Source organism: Saccopteryx bilineata, chromosome 1 (assembly GCF_036850765.1).
Source record: "Saccopteryx bilineata isolate mSacBil1 chromosome 1, mSacBil1_pri_phased_curated, whole genome shotgun sequence".
Lineage (NCBI taxonomy): Eukaryota > Metazoa > Chordata > Mammalia > Chiroptera > Emballonuridae > Saccopteryx > Saccopteryx bilineata.
In genome coordinates, this window is record NC_089490.1 from 81622295 (window position 1) to 81634203 (window position 11909).

At 54.4% G+C, this 11909-nt stretch overlaps 1 protein-coding gene across 2 annotated transcripts in view; it reads left to right on the forward strand.

Moving 5' to 3' along the window:
• The window catches only part of CERK (ceramide kinase), a 35983-nt gene extending 25605 nt beyond the window's left edge, over positions 1-10378 (forward strand). For both annotated transcript variants that reach the window (XM_066255052.1, XM_066255057.1), the window contains exons 7-13: positions 397-471; positions 1392-1544; positions 3662-3767; positions 5376-5452; positions 6189-6394; positions 7274-7482; positions 9518-10378. In XM_066255052.1, the coding sequence (XP_066111149.1) occupies positions 397-471; positions 1392-1544; positions 3662-3767; positions 5376-5452; positions 6189-6394; positions 7274-7482; positions 9518-9590 (899 nt within the window). In that variant the 3' untranslated portion in view covers positions 9591-10378. The remainder of the gene's footprint in view (positions 1-396; positions 472-1391; positions 1545-3661; positions 3768-5375; positions 5453-6188; positions 6395-7273; positions 7483-9517) is intronic.
• The last annotated feature ends 1531 nt before the right edge of the window (positions 10379-11909 follow it).

Genomic DNA, 11909 nt, shown 5'->3' on the forward strand with positions numbered 1-11909 from the left:
CTTCTCTGTGACCTTCACAAGCCGCCTGCACTTGTCATGCGCTTTCCAAATTGGAGACGCCGCTACTGCCTGTCTTTGCGGCCGCCAGGAGAGAACACCATGCAGGGTGCTGAGCTGTGTGCCCTGACAGCCACCCCGGCTGGTGTCACTCCGGGCGTCACTTTCGGGGACCATGTGAGGAGCCCATTGACATTGCTGCACACTCCAATTGCAGTGCTATTGTTGAATTCACCTCAATGTTTCCAGTATGCATTATGTAGATAAAGTGCCTTTATTCCTTGTTTACTTTGTGCCGTGGAGGAAAAGGAAGGGCTCACTGCACCCTGGACTGGAAATGTACCCCAGTTTTCTAAAGTTATTATAATGCTTTTAAGGGCCTTCTCTTTCCCTTATTAGGGTCAACAGATTGTGTGTGTTACTCAACGGTTGGCACCAACGACCCAGAAACATCAGCTCTGCACATCATCGTGGGTAGGTCCCTGTCAGCCATCACAGACCCAGTGAGCAGCTGCAGGCACAGAGAGACTCATGACACTCACTGTCCTCAGTGTCCATGTGCTTTCCCTCCACCTGTCATCAAGTCTTGTCTTCCCGCCAGCAGAGGGACCCTTTGAAAACACAAAATCTGCTCAGAATCTTCCAGAGCCCCGTGACCAGGCACCAGGCACCCCGTGACCTGGTGGGTGCTCCTTGGTGTCCCCAGGCGTGGCCAGGCTGCCCCCGTCCCAGACTGTCCCACACTTGTCTGGTGCCTTGCATTCCACCTTCTCTGCACTCACGGCGTGACCCCTTGCCCCCCGCGCAGACGGCAGACGGCCTTCCCAGGCCACAGTCCCTGCCTGCCTTCCACACTCTCTCCATGCCCTGTTTTCTCTGCCCCTCCTCCTCCCTCACGAGCGTCCCCAAGGCCAGGACACTCCCTGTTTTACTGATCAGTGCACCAGAGACACGGGGGCTGCTGACATGTTCAGGTGTGTCACAGCACCTGCATGACAGGTGTGTGGCTGCCTCTCCCCTCCCTGTTCCCCGAGGACAGCGCTGCTCACTGTCCCCCACAGCCACGGAAATGCTGTGTCTGCAGAGATGCCATTTATGACTGTGTATTTTCAGATTCACATTTCCTTCATCGTCAAATCCACCCCCTTCCTATAGGTGACACTAACGAGCTTCACTGGCGTGTCCTCACTTGTCTCCACACAGCCGCTCTCCAAGCCTGTTTTGTAAATTTAAGTCAAGTGTTGTCATTTGACTCAAGAGCTGGACACCCAGAGAACAGTCTCGTGGATGCCGTCTGGGTGGCTTGCATTTCAGTGAAGTCTCCTGCAGGGCAGACAGGGCACCCTGCACGGGCAGGAGGGAAGCGGCTTCCACCCCGTGGCTTCTCTCTGCAGGGGACTCACTGCCCGTGGATGTGTCCTCGGTGCATCACAATGGCGAGCTGCTGCGATACTCAGTGTCCCTGCTGGGCTACGGCTTCTATGGGGACATCATCAAGGACAGCGAGAAGAAGCGTTGGATGGGGCTCGCCAGATACGACTTCTCGGGTAAGTCTGAACAGCCTGTGGGAAACTAAGTGTGTTCACACCCCTCGGTGATCTCGTCTGCATGGCGCCCCAAGAGGAAGGTGCCCCCGTAATGGAAACCGAGGACCGGCTCCCCTGTAGCTGCAGATCCCTGGCATCCTGAGAGCTGCCCTCGGTCGCAGGCCTGTCTCCCCTTGTCTGACCACGGAGCCAGAGCCGCAGGAAACCGCAGTCGCTTCCAGGCTGCACAGAGGTGACAGTCTGCAGGGGAAAGCGGTCAGGGAGGGCACAGAGGTCAGGGTCTGGCTCCCTTGTCACTAAGGTGAACACACTGACCTGGGGCACGCCCTCTCCGGTGCTTCTGGGTGAATCTGTATGAAATTAAATTGAGTAGTTCCAAGTACTTAAATCGAAACCATTTTCTTGGGAGAAAACAAATAGCAACTTGGTGATTTTAACTTACTGAAAAGATCCACTTAATTTAAAACTACAGTGTGGCTTTAAAATTAGAACATGAAAAAAAATGCCCCATTAAAACTCTAATTAGGAAAAGAAATCATGAGGAAATTGGAAAAGCCCCCAAATTCCAGTGGCTGGAGGCGAGTGCCATCTTCCTGATGACCTGTTGTTGTACAGCGGGGGCTGTGCTCACGAGCCTGGGCAGCTCTCTGCAGGTGCCCCGGCAGGGGCGTGTTCCCGTCTCACCCCTCCGTCCCCATCCCCGTCCCCATTCCCGTCCCTGTCCCCATCCCCGTCCCCGTCCCCATCCCGGTCCCCATCCCCGTCCCCGTCCCCGTCCCCATCCCCATCCCCATCCCCATCCACTGCGGGACCTGTAGCAGTGTGAGATGTTCTCCCGAAGGTGGGCTCTGGGTTTAGTTGTAGAGCAAATGCTCAGAGGCAGAGTGACGGAAAGAGGACGTGGCATTGTAGGTGCAGCAGGACATGCAGGTGGCCCCATCTAAGGACACAGAAATGGGGACATTGGACTCCAGAGGCCACCTGGAGCTCAAAGCTGGGGATAGAGCAGCCATACCCTCCTACCTTCACTTTCAGAAGGAACTGAGTTGCAAGTTGTCCCACTGTGGGGTGGGAGGGCAGCAGAGGACAATTGGAAGCTGTTTTTCCGGAGGACAGGGAGTGACTGAACTTCGCCCAGGTGCCTGGCCATGTGCTGGGTGCTGTGGAGAACACCGGGCAAGTCCAGGTCCGATGGCAGACCCGTCGAGGCTGGGGGAGCTGTCAGTGGGCCGAGTATTGGTCACCCTGTAGTGACAACATGTGACAGGTAGGGCCTGGGCACCATGTTGAAAGAGGGTGACCTCAGTGTGGGGGGATATGGTGGCCTCCCCATCACATCAGATGTGACCACAACTGAAGCCAGCCCAGCATCTGACTCGCAGGACCCTGCGTGGACTCCGCTGTGGCCCTGAGGTCCATTCCCCCGTGTCTGACTTTCTCCAGACAGCTGGTCAGAGTCACGCCGTGCTCTCTGGGTGGGAACATGGAAGGCCCGGCCAGCTCAAGGTGGCTTTGCCCAGCCCCTGTGTGCTCTGAGCACAGGCAGTTTGCCAGACGGGGCTTTTGGTGGCATTGCTGCCTCGGTGTTTGTCTTGAGTTCTGACAAGATGCCAAGTTGTCGTGATGAGCGTGGGGGCCAAGCCTGGGGGCTGCAGGGGGAACACTGACTTTCTTAGAGGAGCAGAGGGACCTGATGGGTCTGTCCTGAAATGTGTCTCAGAGTCATGCCAACATCGGGCCTTCAGGGTCCCCAGTGCCGCAGTGACCCGTGGGTAGAATCCTTCAGAACGCACAGGCCAACCACACTGGCAAGACCATGAGGGGTCACTGGTGATGAAGGTAGCCCCCTTGCCTGTGTTGAAAGACACCCAGTGTGGCAGCTTCCTTCCTTCTCGGTCACATTGGCCCTGCACCCACACGTGTTGTCCAGTGTGAGCAGGCGGACATGTCCTCAGTCCCCTGATGGTGGCCTGCGTGGGCCCCTCCTGCGGGGGCTCTACGGTTAGAACGCCTTTTGAAGGGACATGCTCTCACTAGGGTTTCTAAGCTGATGGTCACACCGTTGTGACTGAGGGATGACCTTGTGGCTGTTCCTCCTTGTCACTCCCTGTCCTCAGGTTTGAAGACCTTTCTGTCGCATCACTGCTACGAAGGAACCGTGTCCTTCCTCCCTGCACAGCACACGGTGGGGTCTCCACGGGACGGGAAGCCCTGCCGGGCCGGGTGAGCACCTTACTGCCGTGTCTGTGGTGACTGCAGGGAGAGAGCAGGATGCGGGGGTCTGCTCCTGGTGTGAAGTCACGCAGAGCAGCCCCCAGAGCACCTTACTGCTGTCTGTGGTGACTGCAGGGAGAGAGCAGGCCGCGGGGGTCTGCTCCTGGTGTGAAATCATGCAGAGCAGCCCCCAGAGCACCTTACTGCTGTCCTTGGTGACTGCAGGGAGAGAGCAGGATGCGGGGGTCTGCTCCTGGTGTGAAGTCACGCAGAGCAGCCCCCAGATGTTCCCACCCAGGGAGCCAACGGGCGCAGAGGAGAGGGCCGACCCCTGAGAGGGAGATGAGGTTGGTGGCAGCCGAGAGCCTGTCCACTGAGCAGCCGTCAGTCTCTGGAGCACGTCCCCATGTGACTCACAGCCACAGCTTCTGCACCCCCAGTATATCCAACAAGTGTGCTAGTTTAAAGCAGTTCCTGAAATAATCCTCGGATCAGTCATGTGGCTCAGGGGCCCGATGGAGACACAGAGCGTCTGTCCCTGCTCCGTGTGTGGTCTGAACACGTGGATCCTGCAACCCAATGTATTTGTCCATCTGGTGTGTGGGCTTTGCTTGAAGTCATTCAGACATTTACCTCCTTCCCTCGGTCCTATCCGCCTTTGAGTGGAGAATTTCAGACCGTGAACTCAGCGCAGTCAGAGGCAGACATTATTTGAATTGTGTCACTAAACTCAGTGAGCTGACTTTGCCAGCATAAGCGCTCATCCTGTTTGGTGGCATGAGTGCAGGGGTACCCGAGATGGCGAAGGTGTTCTAGACTAAGGAGTTAAGTTTCGAGTTACTCACTTGCTTGGAACTGGCTGGAACAAGTTACTGTGACGTCCTCTGTCTGTGATGGTGACTTGGGCTCAGCGGAAACGCACTGGTAGAATGGCGCTCTTGTTGTCCGGTTTTCCAGCCAGCACTATGCCGAGTAAGGCCGAGAAGGCCACGCCCAGGGGCCAGAACTGGGGCCTCGTGGGTGTGCTTTGCCTTGATAGCGTTTATTAATCTTAGAGAAGGACGTGCTGACATATAATTTTTAAAAGTAAATCTAATTTTGAGAATTCAAATGGACACATAAAAGTTTTTTTTTATTATTATTATATGAGAGGGGGGAGGCAGACAGATGCCTGCGTGCACCCCAACCAGGATCCATCCAGAAAGCCCACTAGGGGGCGATGCTCTGCCCATCTGGAGCCACTGCTCCATTGCTTGGCAACCGAGCTATTTTGGCACCTGAGGCAAGGCTATGGAGCCATCCTCAGCTCCAGGGGCCAACTTGCTTGAACCATCCAAGCCATGGCTGTGGGAGGAGAAGAGGCAGGAGACGGGAAGGGGTGGAGGAGCAGATGGTTGCTTTTCCCGTGCACTCTGACCGGGAATTGAACCGAGGACATCCACACGCTAGGCTGATGCTCTACCACTGAGCCAACTGCCCATAAAAGTATTTTTAATGAAGCCTCTGAGGTTGAACTTTCTGTAACTTGAGAAGAGTTGAAATGCCCTTGTATGTGGCATGCACGTCCACCGCGCTGTTGGATGTCCGCAGTGAAGGGTGTTCCTGTCTCTCTCTCAGGTGCTTTGTGTGCAGGCAGAGCAGGCAGCAGCTGGAAGAAGAGCAGAAGAGGTCGCTGTACGGCCTGGAGAGCACGGGTAACGTCTCCGGGGTAGAGAGGACACTCTGTCCTATGTGTGCTTGAAGGTCAGGGGCTGGAGCCTGCTTGCCCTCTGCCCCACGCCCTCCTGCGCTCCTGCGTCCCTTCCCCTTAGCTTCAGCGGTGGTCCTCTGGGCCGGGCTCAAGAGAGGAGCAGAGGTTTGGATGCTGCGTCTGCTGTCCTCCTCTGTGTCACTGTCATGGTGCCAGCCATGTGCTTCTGGCTTAGAACACTCAGGAAACAGGTCAGCCGTCAGCAGCGTTGCTGTTGAGGGCTGTAGGGAAGTTTCTGGGTTTTGCCAGCCACTCGGGAAGGAATGGTGCAGCTGTTATCCACAGACAGAAGCTGCAATTTGAGTTTCATGTAATTTGCGTGTTTCATCAAGTATCACTCTTTAGATCTCTAAAAATGCGGTAGTCAGTAGTCTTTTCTTAGCTCACGGGCCACACAGAGTCAGAGGGCAGGCCAGGTTAGACGACTCCTGTTCTAAATCGTTGTTCAGAAGTCCCCACGGGGGAACCAGTGTCAGCTTCCTGGGGCGAGGGCACAGCTCCCATGGTGGGTGTTCTTAGAGGGCACTAGTGTTTGCACTGAATGTGTGGCCAGAACGAAACCGGAGAAATGTCCAAACTGGAGGGAGAGAGCAGAGGACAGTCCCGTCCCGCCTGCCCCAGGATGCCCTCCTGCCCGCTGGCCCTGCCTCTCACGTGCCTTCCCGGTGCTTCTGCTCCAGAGGAGATGGAGGAGTGGAAGGTCGTCTGCGGCAAGTTCCTGGCCATCAATGCCGTCAACATGTCCTGTGCTTGTCCCCGGTGCCCCAGTGGCCTGTCTCCGGCTGCCCACCTGGGAGATGGGTCTTCTGATCTGATCCTCGTCCGGAAGTGCTCCAGGTTCAACTTCCTGAGGTTTCTTGTCCGGCACACCAACCCATGCGACCAGGTGGGTGCAGGGCTCTCTCCTGAGGGGTGCAGTGCCCCCTCGGGAACCCGCCACTGAGCTCGTGGGAGGGAAGGACGGATTTGTTTGCGTCTCACCCTCTTTAAACTTTAGTCACAGTTACTCCTCATAAAATCTCATTTGTGTATTTTATTTTTATTTCTATTTTCCAAATCTTTATGGGTGTTTTAGTCAAGTGGCCGGCAATCTGAGAAGATGGGGTTGTGTACCCAAACTTGTAAAATCTCACTTAAAAACATTAACTCTTTGAGCACAGCAAGTAGGAGATGTGAATGCTGATGCCATCCTGTTTCTCTCTCCCTGTTTAAACAGAGTAACTGTGTGGCCCTTGCAGGTCACTTACAACCTTTTAAGTGCCCAAAGCTGAGCCTGGGAACACCCTCCTGCAACCCTGCCCTGGTCACCAGTGTCCTTGCAGTTAGGGCAGAGAGACCCCCAATCTGACCATGTGCAGAGTACTGGGGGGGGGGGGTCAGTCTCTGATTTTAGTGAAATTTGCTTTTTTTTTTTAACTTGTAGCAGTAAAAATACTACAGGTTTTTTTGTTTTTTGTTTGTTTGTTTTGTGGCTCTTTAAATAGTTCTTGTGGATAAAAAATAAAGAATTTTATAAGTCACTGCTAAGGAACTCCCAGAATTCTTCATAAGGTTGTCATGGCAGGCAAGGTGGTTTTCCAGAGTTTTTCAGAGTGTTTGCCAGGTGCCTGGCAGGCAGGTCCCAGACTTCCAGCTCTGTCCAGTGAGCTGGCCGCGTCCTCGAGGGGGCCGCACACACGGAGGGCAGGGAGGTGCTGGAGCTGGTGCAGGCCGTCCCCGCCCTCCCCACAGTGACGTTGGGAACACCTTTCCCCTCTCTCTCCAGTTCGACTTCACTTTTGTGGAAGTTTATCGCATTAAGAGGTTCCAGTTTGTGTCGAAGTACCTGGAGGACGAGGACGGCGACCCTGGTGAGCAGGGGAAGAAGGGGCTCGGCCCGATCTGCAGTCACCACTCCTCCTGCTGCTGCGCCATCTCTGGCAGTTCCTGGAACTGCGATGGGGAGGTTCTCAACAGTCCTGCCATCGAGGTCAGGTGGGTGTGAGCGTCCGGAGAGCGCCCGCAGGTGCTAGCAAGGACAGTGAGCTCAGCGTCCTGCCACTCAGACTGCAGCGGGGAGAGCGCATTGCCAAGGCGCTGTGTTTCCACGCGTCACACACCCAGTGGGTGCCGTTCTCTTCATTTCAGGAACATGTGGATGTTGACCGCTGTTGCAGGGTCTGAAATTCTCTCCCCCACAGCCCGTGGCCAGTGCTGGCTGTGGCCTCTTTCCCTGGCATGCTCTTTTCCTCATTCTGCAAACAGCCTTCACGGCACTGAGTCCTGAGTTCACAGCACCCACCAGGAGGTGCTCCGGCCTCCAGCTGCCCAGCTGGCTGCCTTGGGTCACCCTGGTGGGGCCCAGGCTCTCAGCCTTGCGGTGAGGGGCTCCTCCAGATGGTGGAAGGTGGGACATGGGGCCTCCTCAACCTCTTGGGGCCATCGTATTTGGTATTAGAATTCTGTAATTCTGCCTCATAGGTCATACGTGTATACGTGACGTGTGCCACATAACCAGATGAAATGTGAATGCAAAGAAGGTGTTTTTCCCATGGAAAGACACAATATAAGGAGCTTTTTTCCCCCCCTTAAAAGGCTATGAAATTAGGTGTGGGTGTAAAAGTCACACAAGATGGGGGAGGACTGGGGCTGTTTGCAAAGATCTTTGAGACCTCAGTCTACTCTAAGGGAACCAAACTGGACCTTTGTTGACGATACCAGTGCGGATCACATGAGATGGGTGCTGAGTGTGTTGCACGCACACGCCTGCTGCGTGGAGGACAGCAGGGTGATGGGTGTGCCCCCGCATGATGTTTCTTTTTTATTTTTTTAATTTTTTTTTCTATTTATTCATTTTAGAGAGGAGAGGGAGAGACAGAGAGAGAGAGAGAGAGAGAGAGAGAGAGAGAAGGGGGGGAGGAGCTGGAAGCATCAACTCCCATATGTGCCTTGACCAGGCAAGCCCAGGGTTTCGAACCGGCAACCTCAGCATTTCCAAGTTGACGCTTTATCCACTGCGCCACCACAGGTCAGGCCCCCCGCATGATGTTTAAGGGAGCGCACATGGCCTCTTTGTGATTCACCACTTTATATGGCTTTCCAGCCATCGAGCTGCTGGATCCCGGTGTAGCCTGGACCCTCAGCATCCAGATCAGCTGCCAGACAGGGCTGGGCTCTTCAGTCTCCCCCAGTCCCATCCAAGCACCCCCTTCTGTGGTCAGGACATGCCTGATGTGGCAGTGACTGCCCAGCTCGCATCTGCCGCTGAGCAGTGGCCACAGGGCTGCAGGACACCCCACCAAGCTGGTCAACCGTGTAGGGAGGCACCTTCTGTAGACTCATCCTCCAAGTTAAAGAGATGGAATTTTTGTAAATGCTAGCTTACTAATTTACTAGAGAACCAAGATAGTTTGAAAATTAGGGAAGGCATTCCTTTGTGAGATGTAGAATCCAGGTAACGGAGGACTGGGTATTTTGTGATAAATGTTACTAAGCCCTGAACAGCAATCACTCAGCAAAGTGGTTTATTACTGAACGTCTCTGGGGAGGCTATGATGCCGTTCATGAACTGGGCGGTGTCCTGCCAGCCGGGACCCTCTGGCTCACGTCCTGGAGCCTGTTGTGGGAGTCGGGAGTGTCCAGGGGGCCTTCGCCCGCTCCTCAGACCTGAACTCCACCAGCTAGGTGACCGCGTTGCCTAGCCCTCCCTCACATGCTCGGGGCCCAATGAGCTGACGAGACCCAGGAAGGGGGACAGTGATTCCTGCAGTCACTCCACTGATGAGGGGAGTGCTGGAATTAGAATCTAGTCTTCTGATCGCTGATGTCCCCATGGCCGACAGCTGCCCTTTGTTACAAAGCAGGTCTCCTGGGAATGTAACTAAATCACCATGTACCCTGACCCATCATTATGGGGCTAGACCCAAAGTCAACCACGCTGCAGCCCACTGTCTGGGTTGACTGTGGCCCCACCTTTGGGGCCAGGAGTCGGGATACGGGTTTCAGGATGGCCTTTTGTCCATCCCTGCAGGGTCCACTGCCAGCTGGTCCGGCTCTTCGCACGAGGCATCGAGGAGAACCTCAAACAGGAACCACGCAGCTGAGATACCATCTCCCATCGCCCGCCTTCTTGCCGTGCTCGGAAGTTACAAACCAATTACGTGGATACATACATTCAAATTTAGAAATTTATTTTTGATAGCTGAATCTTGATTTTAGGAAAAAAGTACCTTTTGTCAACAATTCTTTGAGCGCAACGGGCATCTTCAGCTCTACGTGAATGAAGCTCTGGGTTGCGTTTCACGTAACTCGCCCTCAGCAAACAGTTAACTGCTGATTAGGGGCGCCAGCTTCTTAGATTTCAGCAATGTGGACAGCGCCCATTTTAAAATGGCCAACTAGTGGCTCTATCACAATAATTTTAGGGACAGTATAATAGAAGCGCCCTCCATCAAAGCTGCACCATCCAGACACAAGGTATCTGCCGGTCACTCCAATCCGCTTTGCGAGACTTAACCTGTAGTTGCGCGTGGTCAAGTTTTGGAAGGTAGTGGGAGTGCTCTGCCCTCGATGACTCACCCAAGCTCCCGACTAGGGCACGATTCCTGGGCCCTTCCTGCCGTGCACCTGCAGCGCAACTGAGCCCCGCTTCAGGCAGCACCCGCCCCCGTGGACCACTTTAGTGGGGCAGCCATGACAAGTAGCAACGCTTTATCTTGACGACCTCAGCTTGCACCCATCGTCGTCGTAGGTTCCCGAGACAATCCGGCCGGCAGCTGGGGCCACAATAGAGCACTGGCTGGCAGGGGCTGTACTGCTGAAGGTTAGAATACTCATGCTTGTAGCTACAGAGTGGACAGGTTGACGAGCGGAGGGAGGCAGCGTGCAGTAGGTGAGAAAGTCACTCTGTGGATTCTTTGTTAACTTCAGACCCTACCCTGGGGTTGGGGAGGGGTCCCACGTTCCAGGGGTTTATTTGGTGCACACAGTCCAGTTTTTTTTTATTTTCTCATTTATTTCTACATATTTATTCAGTTTTGTCCTTTTAAAAACAAGAAGAGCAGTTGGGTGTCTTCATTGTTAGCTCTAACTCGCTGCAGGTCGCTGCCCCGATGGACTCCCCGAGTATCCCCGCGCCCGGGTCTTGTCTGTGCTGTGGCCTTGTGCTTTGCACTCGGCTTACGGACAGCAAAGATTCGTGTAAACCAGCTCTGTTTCAAGGACAGGGACGGTGAGCTTGAGCTTCGGTTTGCGCCAGAGGGGACGCTGGACAGTCACCGGACGCAGGAATAGGTTCAGCCAATTATGTTAGCATGTGACAGACCTCATATCTCGTGTATGTTTAGAATTCACTTGTAGTGACTTGTATTTTGAAGTTTATGTGAAATTTCCTTGTTTCATCATTTCATTCCCCCCACTCCCTCCCAGGTCAGACAATAGAGCGGCTCTAACAGTGTTTTTTGTTTGTTTTTAGACAGACCACGTTATTAAGGTAACTGTGCCAGCTCAAGTGGTTTAACGATTGGTGGGTGGAGGAAATCTGGTTAAAGAAGTAAATATACCCTGGCGGTTTCTGTTCTTACTGTTTGCTCCTCGGTTGGGAAGGAAACAAAGATGCGAGACTGGCAGCTCTGTGCGGGGCAGCTGGCACACCTGCGGGGCACGGTGCCCCCCAACAAAGCTTCAGAGGGTCTCCCCAGCAGGACCCCCAGCCAGGCCTCCACACCTCCTGACCGACCGACCAGTGGAATCCTGTCACTCACAAGGTCTCCCCAGCAGGACCCCCAGCCAGGCCTCCACACCTCCTGACCAACCGCCCAGTGGAATCCTGCCACTCACAAGGTCTCCCAAGCAGTCTTCTGTCTGCGGCCCCTGGGAAGTGTTTCCAGTACCCTGGTCTGCCCTGAAACCCACTGCCAGTTCTAGAAAACGGTCCGGGCCAGAGAGCATTTTATGTGAGCAAGAAACCCAGCCGTGCCACGTGGTTTCAAGATGGCCTCTGCATGCCGACATTCAAAACCGTAAACCTTGGAACTTTTTTTTGGGGGGGGTATGGTGTGACTGACTGAAAACCCCGTTAGGCTGTGCATAGGGCCTCTTAGACACCCCCCACACAGGGGCTTCTGACCTCCAGAGACTCTAGATGGAGCAACTTTGGGATTTTAAGGAAAAAAGAACCAATGTCAGTGAAAACGGGCACATTTAGAAGGCAGCTCTGTGTGGTAACTTCCTCGTGGCACTGGCATAGAGCCGCAGCAGCTACGCTTTGGCCTATTCCTGCTTCTTCTAACACCCGCCCCACAATGGGCACTGTGACTGTCCTTCCTACCGTGTGCGGCTGGGAAGTATGGCTGGAAACGGTGGCTTAATTTCCTCACTAATCTTGCTGGTTTCAAGATTAGAAAATGGCCATTTTCTCTGAT